We start from the raw sequence: 16,775 nt of genomic DNA, 5'->3' as shown, positions 1-16,775 counted from the left end.
TTTGCCATGTACTTTACAGATCTTGCCTCTCACGTTTCACATAGGAAGTTGAGGCCTAGAAAAGTTCAGTCCCTCTTCCAAGGTCATGTGTGGTCAGTTGGGACCAGAGGGAGACTCAAACCCAGGTCTCTGCGCCACTGAGGCCTGTGTCCCTCCACCATGCGATGCCCCAGGGCACATTAGCTTGTGCTTGGTCGGCTGGGATGCTTTTTAGGGGTGTTTATTATGCATGCCTGCAAGGCCTGCACTCATTAAATAGAAGAAGCCCTTTGTGGTTTTATATCAGTCTCTGTCAGTCTTGCTGGTGTTTCCGAAAGGGCTTTTGCGTTAGCTGTGACATCTCCGCCTCTAGGAGTAGGCCGGGTAGGTATTATTAGACCTGCTCTGTGATGACATCATGGCCCTTGACAGCCTTAGTCACCTGGCCAGGGTCACATGATAGAGGCTCAAGCTGTGACCTAGCTTTTCAGGTCCTCAGTCACTTGACATCTGGCTCATTAGAAGACTTGTAGGGGTTCTAACACTTGACCAAGCTCTCGACCAAGAGCACAGGCTCTGCCATCAGTGCCTGTCACCTCCACTTACTAGCTGTGTGACCTTAGGCAACCCGTTTAATCTCCCTGAACCAGTTTCTGCATCTATAAAAAGGGCTTAATGATCATGAGCATTGACTGAGTTAGTGCAGGAAAAATACTTAGCATAGTGCCTAGCACATTAAGTAATCAAAAATGTTTTACAGTTAGTAATTATTATCATTATTTTAATTATTGTTTCATTTCCATTATTATAGGAAAGGAAGTCTTTTCCATTTCCCCTTTTTCCTGGGCGTTTGTCATGAAGCCTTTCATGTAGTAGATTCTTGTCTCCATGGCGACCTCCTAAACTGTCAGTGGAAGAAGGTGGGATTTAGAATCGAACGAAGGCTGGGTTCTAATCTGGATTCGCCATTGAGTTTTACTTTCTTGTCTATAAAACAACTGCCTTGAAGGAGTTTTAGGATGTTCATTGTGATGGATCCCAGCACATAGTCAGTGCTTAATAAATGGCAGCCACGATGACGGAGAATCAGAGGTGGGTTTGGCCAGCCGACAGGAGCTTTTTTGTGAAAGCTTCCCAATGTGATACGGTCTGACACAAGGTGACAGTTAGGCCAACACCCATCAGAGAAAGGCCTGTCTCACGGCGCCATGGCCCTGGAAATTCTGAGGAGGGCCTTATTGGAAGGATCGACAACATATTTCTAAAGAATGTTGAACTTTACTGTATCCCTAAGGCACTGTCATTGCTAGCCCGGAGGCATGAGAACTGAGTGCTGGCATTGACTTCAGGGTATTGTTGGGAGCCTCCGCCACCTGGCCAACTGTGGCTGACTCCCCTGCAGTGGCCCAGGATGGGCAGCCCAATATCATCGTCACTGCCATTGTCCTTGTCATCATAAATGCGTATTGAGCTTGTGGTGTACCATGCAGTACCTTACTTAATGTTCCCAACACCTCTATGAGGTAAATACCATTAGTCTATCCATTTCACAGCAGGGGATGATGAGGTTTAGAAGGTGAAATTACTTGGCGAAAGCAATTTTGTCAAGTAAAAGCAAAAATAAATAAATAAATTACTTGACCCGGAAGGTGACAGACCTGGCATTGGAACCTAGGTCTGTCCCACTATAAGATATGGGGAGAAGTCCTCGGCTCTGAGATCAAAAAGACCTAAGTTTATGTTCCCCTGTTTATGAGCTGTATGACCTTGGGCGTGTTTTGTGTTTGCACAGCAAAGATGATGAACACGCAGGCTCGTTAATAAGAGTGAATGAAATCATGTATGTAAATGCTAAGTACAGTCACTAGCACATACTAAATACTTAACAAACTAGCTATTATCACTGTTATTACTGGAAGAGTAAATCACTACTTAGGTGTTGCTGTGGGGTTAAGTGGCAAAATGAATATAAAGGTCCTTTGAGGCTGTGTGGAGCATATTAAGTGATTAGTATATGTCAGTCATCTCTGGAGTTGAAATCCTGACGAAGTGGCCCTTTCTTGTTCCATGGGTAAAACTATATTATTTTGGTTCTTTTTTCAGAACTGAAAGGAGTTACCCACTTTTTAGAATTATCTTACATTCTGCAGAAATCCCAGGAATGCCAGAAATTCCCTACAAATATTCAAAAAGCATGTGTCCCCATAATGAATGGATTAGATTTCTCTTTTTCCCTGTTCTTTTATCCAATCTCTGCCTCACCTACTTTCCCCAGTCCCCACTTTACCATCCTCCCAAGAGTCTTCTAGCACTTAGATGTGATAAAGATCTTAAAACAGCTTTGTCCTGTCCTTTGCAATGTCCTGGACCGGTCAAGCCATTTCCTGCCTCATGTCCTGGACCAGTCAAGCCATTTCCTCTCCTTCAGCCACATCCAGACCTGTGACAGTGCCCCTACACCTCCCACAAAGCCCTTTACTGTCCTCGAAACCCCTGAATTTGCATTCATGCAAATTGCTTACTGTACTCTGTAATACTTCCCTCTTCTGCCTCTGCCCCTGCTCTTTCATCCACCGGAATCAAGAATTCCTGCCCTCTCTGTGCCTTTGAAAACCTGCTTCATAAACCCTTAATTTTTGTTCAAAGAGATGTATGTGTTTATATAATCTTTCCAGTGAATTGTCAGTTAGATTTATAACGCAGTATGTAAAAAATTCTTGAAACGCGAGACATGTTGCTATGCTGTTTGATGTAAATACTTCTCCACAGTGTAACTAATTGTGGGAGTAGCAGTAATAATGGCTGATATTTTACGGGTCCCAAGCCAGACACTGTTCTAAGGACCTTACGTTTAATTCCCATCATTTCCACCCTTAATAGGATTTTTAGTATTATTCTAAGCCATAGTTGACAGAATTCGCTGTTATATTTTAAAATATGTGTCACACAGGGAAATTTCACGTACATGCAGATGTCCATGTGATTAATCCTTGCACACAGACGCACCCATGCGCATAGATGTTTACCTCTGTATCGACTATATCGTCATTCAGTTGTGGAATTAGCAAAACCTGCAGGCTCCCTGACCTCACCTGTACTTAGCTTTATCCAGTCTCGCCTTCTGCCCCCCTCACATCACATTTTACATTTCCTCAGCCCAATAAGTGTAATTCTTCCCTTGCAGAGTTCTGGTGAAGGTTAAATATGATACTGTGAAAAGCATTTGGGTCAGAGAAGGTTCAAAAAGAAAGCCAGTGCTCCCTACCTGTGGCCTCTCTCTGTCTTAGGCAAGACTATCTTCGATGAGTCCATCATCGTCCCTGGTAGACTGAGAGTTTCTTGTAATTCTAACACCTGCATGAAAATCCAAGTTCAGGAGAATGGCCGTGTCTGGAGAGAGAAGGAAGAGGTTAGGCTTGGGGACAGGAACAGGGAGAGGAAGCATTCTGTAATTCTTTCTTAACTGCTTGGTGGATACATTGGTATTCTGTTAATATAAAGATTTTTATATCCACCATTTGAACTGTTTTATCATTTCAAGCAAACAAATCAAAAGCCTGATACTTATGTTCTATTTACCACTGAGACACTTCTCTCGAAAGCAGTTGGAATGGACAGGCAGCTGAATTCTTTTTTTGCTGGCCTCCAAAAGCAGAAGATAGTGTCAGGCAAGGTGAGACTCTCAGTGTGGAGCGAGGCTCTCTGGCCTCAGACAGAGGGTGTCAGGGGTAGCTGCAGCCTCTGAGGGGGATCAGACACGTGCATCCTGTCTGTCGAGCTGATGAGGCCTTTCTTTTGTGTTTTCCTGAGCCACGTCTCTCAGTGAACTTGGGCAGTAACCAGAGCTGCATCTTATCTTTTTTAATATCTCAGCCCGAAATGCTGACATCCACGTAGGCAGCATGAAATTTTAATGTGGTGATGATTAGAAGGCTGCTGGGTCCTCATTTCATCCTGCTGGACTGCTGTGAGGCTCGCGTCCTTCGTCATGTTGACACTTCCTTCCCCAGTCCAGACACGTTCTGTTTCGTGAGTGCCGATTGTTCCCATGCAGTTATCGACGGTGTTTGAGAATGAAATACTTCAAAATTTCATCTCAATTATCGAACAACCTGGGAAGTTTAAGAAGGGAAGGAAATCAAACCCAAGTCAAGAGACGTTTCCTGAGCCCTAGTTTTGTAAGCCTAGCTCAGTGACAAATACGCAGTGGTGGTGGATGGGAGGGGACACAGCGGCGAGCCAGAGGCACTCTCTGCATCTCATGGTCCGGCGGCTGGGAGAGATCTAAGCTCGTACAAACTTGATACGGTGTGGTAGAAAATATGGGAGAAGAGGTGCAGAGAATTACGGGCAAGGCTTTATCAAGAGAAGGCTTTATCAAGAAAAAAGGCGTTGAATTAAGCCTTGAAAGATATGATTTTGATTGATAGGACTTTGTTCGATACTTATTTGTTCATTTATTCATTCAGCAAATATCATACATCTCCCGTGGACCTCCATACAAATTCATGCTTCCCTGTAGAACACAACGGAGGGCGGGGGGAGGGGGAGAGTCACACACAGGCGTCTGAAACGCTTCTGCGTGAGCGGTGCCCATCAGCTCCACTCCCATTTCTTTGGTCAGTGCAGGTCACATCCCATGCCTTATTCCTTCAAGGGCGTGGGGACGTGCAGTGCTTTCTATCATCCTGTAAGGACTGGGAATCTAGATATTTGTGATGAGTGACTGTCTGCCGTAAGAGGCACGAGATCTGATGCCCAGTTTTGTAGGATCACATTGGGTGCTGTGTGGAGAACAGGCTGTAGGAGAGCAAGAGCCACAATAAGAGACTCTTGCAGGAAGCTTTGGCAGTGATCAAGGCAAGAGATGATATTGGATAAGATTGATAGACATGGAGATGGTGAGGCATTGTCAGATTTTGGATGTATTTGAAAGGTAGAGGCAATAGCATTTGCCAGTGGATTGCATCTGGGGCGTGAGAAAGAAAAATCAAGCATGCCTTAATGGGCTTCAGCCCGAACAACTACAAGAACGTGTGTACCATTAACTGAGACACGGGACCGCAGAGGACTGAACTGGGCGAGAGCATCAAGGGTTTGTGTTTGGCATGTTAAGATCGAACATAATTATTGGGCATCCTCGTGGAAGTATTGAGTAGGCAGTTGACATTTAAGTCTGTATTTCAGGGGCGAGTTTGGGTCTGGGCTGGGCACATCAGTTTGGGAGTCATCGGCTGGTAGAAGTTATTTAAAGCTGTAAGATTTGGGGAGGTCTCAAGAAAAGGCGCATTGATAGAGAAGAATAAAGGCCCAAAGATGAGGCGAGGGCCCGGCCACACGATGAGGTCAGGGAGACGAAGACCCAGCAGAGACAGAGGAGAGAGGTTCTGCCGTGTGGTGGGGAGGACCGCGAGGCGAGTGTGATTTCTGGAACCCAAGTGGACAGCGTTTCCACCGTCTCGTGGACACACACACAACGGTGTGGTGGTTTTCAGAGGGGAGGGGGCTGAGGAGGGTAAAGCCAGTCAAATACATGGTGACGAGGGGAGATTAGACTACGGGTGATGAACACGCAGTGAAGCACGCAGACGATGTGTTATAGAATTGTGCACCTGAAACATCATGTGATTGACCAATGTCACCCCAACAAATTTAAGGTTTTTAAAAAGAAAATGTTTCAGAGAGGTGGGAGTTGTTATTTATGAAGCATTTACATATGGAGAAACTTTTGTATCCTTTATATCAACCCATCAGCACCACAATCTTGTAAGGTAGATGGATACTAGTCTCATTTCATAGGTCAGAAAACCAAAGCTCAGAGAGTGAGGAAATTTGTTCGTAGATATTTAATTACTACCTCTTATGTGGCAGCTAGGGTAGTAGCCATGGCAGATGAAAGGCTAAGGTAGTGAGCTCACAGGTGGCGAAGCCAAATGTGAAACCTAGATACACACTTGGCACCGAGAGATGGTACGCGAGGCAGCATTGTTACAGTTGCTGCTCCTCAGACTCCGGGCTTAGAAAATATTGAAGCTACGATTGGTTGCAGAGAAAGAAACATGTTAGAACACATGGACTTCTCTTTTGCATCTCAAGGTCAATTTTCTTAGGAGAATTTTCTCCTCGTTTTCTGATCATCATCGTTTCCCAGTGGCTTGAAAATGTGATAATTTTACCCCTCAACCTATGAAGAGTTTCTGGATTAACTGAGATATAGGTGAGCTACGTGCTCTGATGGAGAAAGGGAGCCTCATTTAATAAAGAGTGAGTGAGAACAGTCAGTGCCCTGCTAACCACCTTCTGGACATGTTCAAGAAATAATTGATGCCGTTTCTCTTCGCTTACCTTTTGAGAGTTTCTAGTGATCAATTGATGTTCAAAATAACTCGTCGTCATGGCAAGTAATAGCTCACACTCTTCTTTCTTCTTTTTTAGATCACGTACAAAATGAAGAAAACTATGCACAAGTTCTTGATAAGTTTGGGAGTAATTTTTTAAGTCGAGACAACCCAGATCTTGGCACTGCTTTTGTCAAGTTTTCAACTCTTACAAAGGAGCTGTCCACACTGCTGAAAAATCTGGTAAGCCGTTTCGAAAGTGACTTTTTAAAAAATTACAGCCAAAAAGTTTGGTTTTTTTTTAAGGTCCAAAACAAACTTTATTTAAATAGGAATAATAAGATATAACTCAAATACTGAATAATTGCTTTGAGTTGACTAGAAGTCATGGAATCACAGTCAGAAAAGATTCCATGGTGAAATTTCTAGAATGTGTACCTCTGGCCCAGCTGACAGCAGGGTAGATGTAATAAATCTGAAAGAGGCAGGTCAACCTGAGCGCTTTTCCACATTCTGCTGTGGTTTTGTTTTTATTTTAGATAGCTTTTAGCAACTTTTGCCTTTCAGTTAATTGAAAGAGTGGTGATGATTTCTGTGTCAAACATACACGTTCCGCCTCACTCGTGTGAAGATGATTTTGATCTCTGAATTACGAATCATTAACCTCCCCCAGTGCCCCGCATCCTTTTAACCCCCTACCAAGAAAAAGATTTTGAGACTTAAAGAATCTGGTTTCAAAAGCAGATGACAAGAAGAATCCTTAAAATCCTAGTATACTGGAGGTGCTGACCTTAGGAGGCAGACACAGGGTTGGGGGTGGGGGACCTCTTTGCCAGGTGGTATTGTCCAGCCATCACCAAACTGTGCCCACCACCCTCCCCAACCCTCACACTGTGTCCACGCTGAGGAAGGTCCCTTCTGTGCGTCACACTTCTCTGGGAGTCAATTTAATCAAACCTCTTTTCTCCTAAGTCCTGAGGGGCGGGGATGGGGGTGGGGGACAGGGAGGTTGAAGGCCTTTCGCCAGTGAAGAGCAGCTGTCCCCACACCCTCGCCCTCAGTCTCTCAGCTTCGCATCTTGGCCTCCTTTAGGGGTGCAGAACTCAGACTCCACGTGTCCTGACCCTGGGTCAGCTACTCAGATACCAGACGGGCTTCTGTGGCCTTACGTGAGAACCTTGTCACAGATCTATTTGATACAGATGGCCGGCTCACAGACGAATATGCCCTCTTAGAAAACTGGAAGCTAACGTTCCATAGTATACTATATTAACCTGAATATTTGACCGATCAGAATATTCTTTCTCTCTTTCCTCTTTCATACCGGATGAGTATATGTGTGTACAGAGTCCTGCACTTTGGAGTTTCTTAGATAAAGCCATGATATTTTGTAAATCTTCAGATGGTTTAAATCTCTTCTATTCAGAAAGGGGCCCCCTCATTTCTCCTTTCTCCGGGTACTGCCTGCCTTTTTGCTGGCGGCGTTGCTGAAAGGGTCATGTGGTGGGAACAAAGGAAGTGAAACAAGACCGACAAGTCTCTTTGGTTATAAGTGATAAAAGGCTCGCTCTGGGAGGAAGCTCTGTTTTTCCCGAGGTAGGCGTTTTCACATGAATCTCTTGCTACCCTTTAGTTTCCTGGAGACCAAGTGTATTTGGCCTAAGTCGAGAGTCATCAGTTGTTAAGTTCCAGGCCCAGTCCGCTTCTGCATTTCCCTCCCTGGAGGTTCTTGTCCACTGTGTGTGTGTGTGTGTGCGCGTGTGTGTGTGTGTGTGCGCGTGCACGCGCGCGCGCGGTCCATCTGCACAAGCCAGCGGCCTCTAGAGCATCACTCATTGTCTGCATTTGCTTATCTAATAATACATTTGCTGAGCGCCCTACAAAAAGGACTGGTATTTACTGAACACTTTCATCAACCTGGCAATGTGCTTAGTGTGTGGACTTCTTATTCAATAACTTTGTGTAACAATCCTAATATAAGGAAGATCTACAAGAAATTGCAAGAAGACCCAGTTCATTTCATTAAAAATACAAATACAAACATCTTTCCTTTGAAGAGGGAGCAGGTAGAGGACTCAGTTCGTGTTATAGTTGGTTACTAAGGGAACGCCATTTCGATGGCATAAAAAGTCAGTCCCAGGAGTTTAGAAGACCTGACGACAGTCGGCAAGTTTCCCCTTTATGTTTTCCCAGGAAAGGAAAGAGCAAACCAACCAACCAGGTCGATGGGCTGTGCCTTGGAGCAGAGGTTGTAGGGGAAGCCAAGCCTTCTGGGAGGAGGGTTTCTGGGTCAGCTTGCAGCACCTGCAGTCACAGGCTGAGGTGTTTTGGGGAGCACCTCCCCCCATTGAAGCTCTGGATCACGCCCCCCCAGAGGAACTGGTATTTCTCAGACGATTCTCCCAAATTTTATTCCCTTAGGCTAGTGAGGACACTAAGTAGCAGTTGGATACAGCTGAAATTTAGATAATAAGATTGAAAAAAGGTACTTTCATATTTTTTAGACTTTCTAATTACATCCTCAGTTCAACCAGCAAATACCAAATACCTATTGTGTTCCAGGTTCTATAGTAAATACTGAAAAATAACATTTCTAATTAAGATATAGCTTATAATGGGTACTTTAATAGTTTGTATTAAAACCTTACTTATTTTTATGGAGGAAAATGAAAGGTCCGGGCTCGCTTTCTGTTTCGACTCACTCGAAATAGGGAGAAGCGTGGATGATTTGTTTTACCTGTAAGCAGTCGGTTTTGCAAGTGTTGTGTGTGTTTAGGAGTTTCTGAAGGGTTGGTCCTGAGAAATACCGACCACTAAGTGATGGTGACTATCAGTCACAGTTCAGATGTTTGTCTGAACTTTCAGTGATTGTGGAAGAGATGATGACCAAGTGAGATGTTTGTGAAAACCCCGAAGATCTGCACAGATGTTGGCGTTAACAGCATGGAGGGCTGAGGCTGGTTTTTATTAACCAGCTTCTGCTATTAAACTGACAACACCCGAGGACCCCAGAGAGGATTTTGGTCGTAGCCGATGACTCTGAGTTCGTACCAGAGTCGAGACACCAAGTCAGGTTGTAAAGTACCTCGCTTTTCTTACTGCCCCTCACCTCTGCGTCCTAGAGAGTGGTTTTTGTAGAAAGTTGTTTTACCTTGTAAATTTCTACCTCATCATAGAAGATGAGAGAGGCTGAAATGCAGGTGGTGGGTGCAATATGGAGAGTCCCAGCAGCTGGCGCCTTACTCGCTTTGTAGCCTGAGGCAAATCACGTAGCTTCTCTAATGCTAGGTTTTCTTATTTGTAAACAGAAATCATAGTCTCTTCTTGGTAGTGGTGGGACTTCACTGGGGTCATGGATGTAAATCAGTAAGCACAGTACCTGACATGTGGAATTTGCTTCACAAAGACAAGCTTTTATCACCATTTACGTCTTCTCATTCGATCTTTATGGCAACTCCCAGTGCATGGCAGGTATAGGAAGCCATATCAGATTAGTGCACCAAATCTCCAAAAGTTAACATGCCTGGGAAGTAGTGGGCTTGGGGCTTGAGCCCATCTGCCCTGCAGATCAGTTCGTGTACTGTTTCAGCGGTGCTGCCCCCCCCACCCCCCAAAATTACAGAGTTATGACATCGCCTTCGCAGACTGCGTGGATGCCAGCGGCCCGCCCGACGTGACGTCTGCAACCCGTACCAGTACTCACCAGCCTCCTGTTAGCGTTTAGCTTGCAAAGTCCTTTCTTATCTACTTTCCCCTCCATTTCCCTCGTCAGTGAGTTAACAGCACACTGGAAAAGAGGGACAGAGTATTAGCCAGTAGTTTTCAAACTTTCTGGGCTTGGGACCCCAATCTTGAAAATGATTGAGGACACCAGAGTTTTTGTTTATGTGGACTATTTCTATACATACTGACTATATTAGAATTTAAAACTGAGAAAAATTTAAATCTCTTAATTTATTTTATTGCAGTATGTCATTTTGGACTTTTGACACCTCAAAGTGAAAAGTCTCATAAGAGTGATTTTTAACAAGATAACCTTGTCGTTTGTGTATTTTTCTGACAAAAGTTTAAGTCATCCAAAGTTATAGAGATGGGGAACAGGTCAGTGGTTACCGGGGGCTAGAGAAGGGTCAGGCGTGTGACTATAAAGGAGTGGCCCAAGGGAGTTCCTCTGTGTTGTTGGATAATTCTCTATCTTGATGGTGGTGGTGGCTGTACTGATCTATACATGGGGTAAAATGTCATGAAACTATACACAAAGACATACCAAAAACAAGTGCATGCAAAAATCGGTGACATTTAAGTAAGGTCTGTAGCCTAGTTAACCATCTTGTACCAATGTTGATTTCTGGGTTTTGATGATGGTGTGGTGGGTGGGGTGGGTGGTGGGATGGATGGATGGATGGATGGATGGATGGATGAATAGATGGACAGACAGATGAATAGATGACACACATAAGCTATTTCTTTTGGGAGAAGCTGGTCGACGGGTACAAGGGACCTCTCTGTACTATTTATGCAACTATTTATGAGTCCATAATTGTTTTCAAAATAAAAAAGGTTAAACAAACATACAAATCATCGAAGTAGGAAGAGAGAGAGAGAAATCTTCAATAATCTAGTTATTATATAAAAATTTAAGTATAGAGCAGATGTGCAAACCCTCACGTCCTTGCTTTGTCTCCAGACCGCTGATCTGTATAATCCCTCGTCCTTTTCACTTTTACCAGTTTCCTAAGTTAGTCTTTCTCTGTCTTGTGAAATTCTTCCTCTAGTCGAAGTCCCTTATGTGGTCGCGATTCCCCAAAGGTGAAGCGATTAGCTGCTTCCTCCCAGAAGCGGACTTGTTCATCTTGTTCAGAGTGTGTCTGGGGAATGCTGCCTCGTAGTGGTGAGAAAGAAGCCTGGGCAATGTGGACATAACCTATGTCACTAATGTTATTTATAATGTGTTTGTGGCGAGGTTTTAAGTGCATGGGCTTTTATGTGAAGTATCATAGGTTTGGTTCACAGCATATGCTTAGTAGACTGTAGCATTTTAAAAAATTATTAGAAATATTTCTTTAGTTGATTTACCAATCGCAACTCATCCTTCCTCCAGTTAAAGATGCCGTCCTAATCAAAGCCGTCTCCTGACGTAGCAAATCACTTGTCATCCCTGGGGCAGAAGCTCTTTATCCCTTTATCCCTCTGTTCCTTCTACTTTGAAAGCCCTTTCGTAGTTAATATGTTCATGATGAAGCCTTCCTTTACAATGTAGCTTCTTTGTTTAAAATAAAAAGGAAAAGGAAGTAGGAGTCTTAGCTGTTTCTGTGTTTTTTGTTATTCATTTGATTAAACAGACAATACAAAAATTATGTTGAATCTTTTTTTTTTTTTAACCATTTCAAGGAAAGCAGTGATGTCATTGCTAAACAGTGCTGCTCTATTCTCAGAGTCAGGCCATCTTGGCCCGTGAGCCCGGCGAAGACGTTCAGGAGTCAACCTGGAATTGCCTGCATTCAGTTACCAAACCACAAAATGGGACCAGAAAGAAGTCACTGGTGGACTGAAATAGCTTCTCAGTGGGCAGAGGAAAACCATTTAAACGGTACCCCAAGAGCGCCAGTGTAGCAATAGCTTTAGAAAACAAATGTAAAACCTTGTTTAAAATAGCAGGAGGTGCCCAGAAGGGTTGCAGTCCAGCCAGGAGGACCCTCGGCGCCTCTGGCTCCTTCTCTGGCCTGAGCGTTTGGACAATTCTGTGGCTTTCATCAGAGCCTGAGCCTCCTTCAGTGGTTAAAGGGCAGTTATTGCTTCAGAGCTGCTGAGGCACAGCGAAGACTTGTTCAGCTGCCTCGCATTTCCTGTTTGCAGACTCCGACTGCAAGGTAGTGTGGTCTGAATTAGGGGGTTTTGTATTTTTTTTTCTTCTTCTTCTTCCCCCTCAAATGGGAATAGCTAAAAATGTACAGGTTAGATCTAGATTTTTAGCAGATTATTTCTCAAGTTCTCCTTTGAAATACTGAAAGATCTAGAGATCATGGGTACATACAACAGTAAATTGGAAGCCCCCTGGTACCCCAGATGGTATCGTACATTTAAAAACAACCTCATTGTTTTTGCAAAGTGGGAACCCATCATTGGAAGTTCTCAGCATTTGATCTGCCAGACATCCCTCATACCCTGACGCGCCTCACTGACAGGTCATAATGTGGGCGTTTCACGAAATGAGACCCATTCATGTGGGTAAGAGGGAAAAGTTTTTCTTTTAACCTTCTATTTTAAAAGTTATACATGTTCAGTACAAAAATTTTAGAATTATGGAAAAAAATAAGAAAATGAAGATCATTAATAATTCTAACTGTTAATACTAATATTATAGTGTGTCATGTGAAATGGTTTTATAGATTTATACACAGAGATATTGTGCACATACATATCATCCAAGTCCAGAATCTCTTATCCCAAACTTTTGGGGTTAAGGTGTGTTTCAAAATTCAGAATTTTACAGATCTCAGAAGATAGAGTGTATACACCATGCACTAGGTAACACCCTCAGTGAATTCTCAGGCAGGTCCTCATAATTAAACACAGTTCCATCTCAGCAGTGAAATATGCGAATATTGACATGAAGTGGGATAAAGACTCTGGAGAGTTCATGTCAGAGCTTTCCCAACAAATGAATTCAGTTCAGGTCAGGTTTTGCTGCTAAATAGGTTTGCTTGTTTGTTTATTTTTAAACAAACTGTCTTGTATTAAACATATATCTATAGCCTCATTTTACTCTTCAAATCAGTCCTACCGGGTAGTAGCCGTAACTATTTAACAGCTGAGAAAACTGAGTCCGCTTGCTGAGTAGCTGTCAGAGCCAGCGTTCATGGCCAAGTGGTCACGGCCGGGTTCTGTGCCCTCCAGCAGCACACGGACGCCGATCCAGTGGTGTGGCCGTCCGTTTATGGACATGGCACAAAGTTTACTTTTCGTTCATTGAAGCGAAAGTATCGATGAAGAGAACAGCGAGTAAAGCAAGGGCACAGATGTTGCAAGGGCGAGGCAGACGCTGTTTTGAGGTAATGAACAGCCTTCTGTCTGCAGGACCTTGGTTCCAGAAGCCTCCAGAGCTCCTTCGCAGGCCCAAATCTGGAGGCACGTGTGAAAAGCAAACACAGATATTTTCCTTGGCTCAGAGAAATGCACCAGACTCAGCCTCACACTCCCTCTCGTCTTTGACCCCTTCCACCCTCCCTGGATTTCTCGTTTTGCATCTCAGGCACGGCCTCTTACCTGGATTCTGCCATTTCGCCCGCCTGCCTCAGACTAAATGTCTGTCTTCAGCTGATTTTGGATTCCTCTGCAGATTGTTGCCCCTGACCTGTTTGTACCTGCACTTACTCAGACCAGGCCACCACCTCCGGAACCAGGCTCCTGGGCCAGGCCTGCAGCCCAGCTAGGGCGCCTTTCCTGGGGAGCGTGGCTGGGTTTCAGGCTCCCCTGGGTCAAGCCCGGTGGGTGCTTCAGCCGTGTCCACTCTGTGCAGCCATGTGCAGTGGCCGTGCCGGGCCCAGTGCGTCCGGCTCCCTCTTGCCTGGGAAGAAGAGTATCGGAGTGTGAGACGCCTCAAGACACTGATCTCATGCCTTGTTTTTGTCAAGAGTTCTGGACATTACACGTTACCCTTGGGGATTGACAGCGCACAGTCGTATGTCAAAGGCTCGAAGGCATCCTATGACAAAGAGAACTGTCCAATGCAAAGGCCTTTCTCAGCATAATTGACCACAAACCTTTTCGTTGTATAAGAAGCATTAACTTCCCATGGAACCACTTTGAGAAATGCTGGTTTAGATGTTTTGCTGGACAGGTGATCCACTTCATTTTATTGTGTTCCTTTGTTTTAATTATATTCCACTACATTTATAGAATTTATTTCTTATTTTCATTTCAATATGTAAATTCTGATTATTTAAACTGGTTGCTTCTTTACACTATACCATTTATTTTAGATTATATCTTTTGGTGCCTTTGGGACCTTTAAGTTTAAACATGAAGAAACAGCCTACTGATTCAGTCTTGAACGTGAAGCTTACTACATCTGCCACTAAGAATGAACGGGCCTTTTCACTGACCCTGCCCGGCCGTGTTAAGCAGCGGGAAGTGCGGAGAGCTGGCAGAAGCAGCACGCCTCGGCAGGCGGATAAAACCGAGTTCAGGTCCCCGCTGCGCCGTTTCCCAAGCTAGGTCGCCAGAGGCGGATGCCTGCAGCCCCTCACACGCCCCTTCACCAGAAAGCAGGGCCGCCAAGGACGGCCTCGCAGAAGGGAGACCCTCGAGCTGAGTCGTCAGTAATTGGTAGATATTTACAAAACGATCCTCTTAGGCTTCTAGAGGCTCTTTTCGTTGAATAGAAACATTAAACAGTTTTAAGCATTGGTTTATTCACTGGGTATTTAAAAAGTGAGGTGAACATCTATACTTCAGTATTTGAAAAGGAAGGAAAGACTTTCTAACTTGTGGCCTTGACTCAGCCAGCATTTACTGTGTCCACTCTGTCCTAGGTCTGTGCTAAGCTTGACTTTCACATTCTGTTTAACAGATTGCCTATATAGAATATTTTCATAGTTTACACTAAAGCGCTACTTAATTTCATAAGGAAAGATGGACATGGGTATAGGACCAGATTCCTTTAACTGCCTGCTTTCTGTAGAGGAAACTTACTTGGTTTCCTGGCAGCAGTTGGCATCACAGGCGTAATATCAAAGCAGGTTCTTTTCTGCAAAGATGGCCTTGAAATATACCAACCGATGGTGCCCATCCCAGCTGCCACTTAGATCGGTTCTTTGAATTCTAAAATTCTCAGTGCGGATCAAGTGAAGTGACTGCCGAAACATGACGGTAGGGACCAAGCAGAGAAGGGCGGGCAGGCAGACGGAGCAGCAGACGTCTGTTATTTTAGGGTTAAATGGAGACGAGAATGTCTACTGTAAGACATGGCTGTGCCCTCCCGGAACGTGGTAAGCCCTGTGTGCGTCTTTGTTTATTTGATTAGATTTTTAAGTTGTGTTGAGAAGGTGCTTCCTAAGTAAAAGTTTGTTATAAAATGTATATAATGTATGATAAAGATATTCAGCTAAGGCAAGGAAAATGTGATTCGATATCACAGTATGGTTTTGTTCTAGTTTAAACATAGCGAATTACACATGACATGCGTGGAAATGAAATTAAGGCTCTGAAAGTTGATCGTGAACTAACTGATTAATCGTTTCAAGCACAATAGAGAACCCCTCAGGGCTGGGATGTCTTTTTTAAACCAAAGCACAGCTCCACGGGCTTTTTCTCCTTTTGCTTTCTTTCCCATTTATCTTGGTCTTCAAAAACTTAGCTACTCCCCCTTTCCTTATAATTACTCTCAAATGAAATCTGATACTGCATATAATGCAAAGGAAAATGGTGCTTTCATTTTCGCTCTTGATGTAGGAGATGATGTTGAATATAACCCATCATTTGCTTAAATTGAATTAGACAAAATATAATTGCGTTATTTTACGTTAAGGAAGTCTCATATTCTCTGATACTCCTACACCTACCCATTTTCTCTGTAAAACTTGCAGCAGAACCATACTTTCTGCTGAAATCCAGTCTTGCCAGTCCCCGATGCTTTCCGTGTACGGTGTAATTGGGTTCCCACCTCCTCAAGTCCGACCCAGCTCTCGCAGGGCAGAATAAACGCTTACCTCTGTTCATTCTTCACGGTAAGCAACCATGTCTCCGCGGGCCACTGATTTCCACCTTCTGACTGTAGGTCTCTTCTCTGAAGGAGCCTTGGGCAGCCCTTAGTCCAAGGCACCGGTGCCCAAACTTGACCTTGCATCCATCTCCCTGAGGAAGCTTGTTTAAACTTAGGTCACTGGGCCCCGCCCCCAGTGTCTGATTAACTAGGTTTGAGTTTTCATTTCTAACGAGTTTTCCAGGCGGTGCTGACGCCGTTGGCAGCCTGAGGACCACACTTTGAGAACCACTAATAAAGGTTGTCATTCTCGACAGAGATCCAGAATTCTCTAGTGTTATAGAGAAGGTGTAACTTTATTCCTTTGAATTCACTACCTGATTATTTTTACTTTCATACATGCCGTCCGGTTTGTATAACGTATTAAATCCAATAACAAGTTGAGTGAGAAATAGGCTGCTGGTTGATTATATCGCCCTCTTGTGTTTCTGTGTCATATTTCTTTTTAATAACTTTCTGAATCCAAAAATACCAATTTATTTTTGAAAACTTAGAAAAATACAGGGGAAAAAAAGACTAAAATAAAAATCACCAATAACCTTACAAACCACTCTTGAGGGGCTGAAATATGTATCCCTATGTTATCCTTTAACCTTTTTTCCTACTTATACATATGTCTTTCATTCTTATGTTTATTTTTTAGTCATGTGAATTTTTAGCATGGGCCGCACACTTTAGTGCTATTGTAGAACCGA

At 43.8% G+C, this 16,775-nt stretch overlaps 1 protein-coding gene across 2 annotated transcripts in view; it reads left to right on the top strand.

Annotated features, from left to right (window-relative positions):
* ASAP1 (ArfGAP with SH3 domain, ankyrin repeat and PH domain 1) overlaps positions 1-16,775 on the top strand; it is a 294,496-nt gene that overhangs the window by 181,831 nt on the left and 95,890 nt on the right. For both annotated transcript variants that reach the window (XM_039845875.1, XM_039845874.1), the window contains exon 5: positions 6,415-6,560. In XM_039845875.1, coding sequence (XP_039701809.1) covers positions 6,415-6,560 — 146 coding nt within the window. The remainder of the gene's footprint in view (positions 1-6,414; positions 6,561-16,775) is intronic.

This window comes from Pteropus medius, unplaced genomic scaffold, assembly GCF_902729225.1.
Source record: "Pteropus medius unplaced genomic scaffold, Ma_sr-lr_union100, whole genome shotgun sequence".
Lineage (NCBI taxonomy): Eukaryota > Metazoa > Chordata > Mammalia > Chiroptera > Pteropodidae > Pteropus > Pteropus medius.
Note: the sequence above shows the minus strand (reverse complement) of the source record. Positions and strands in the feature narration are given on the sequence as shown.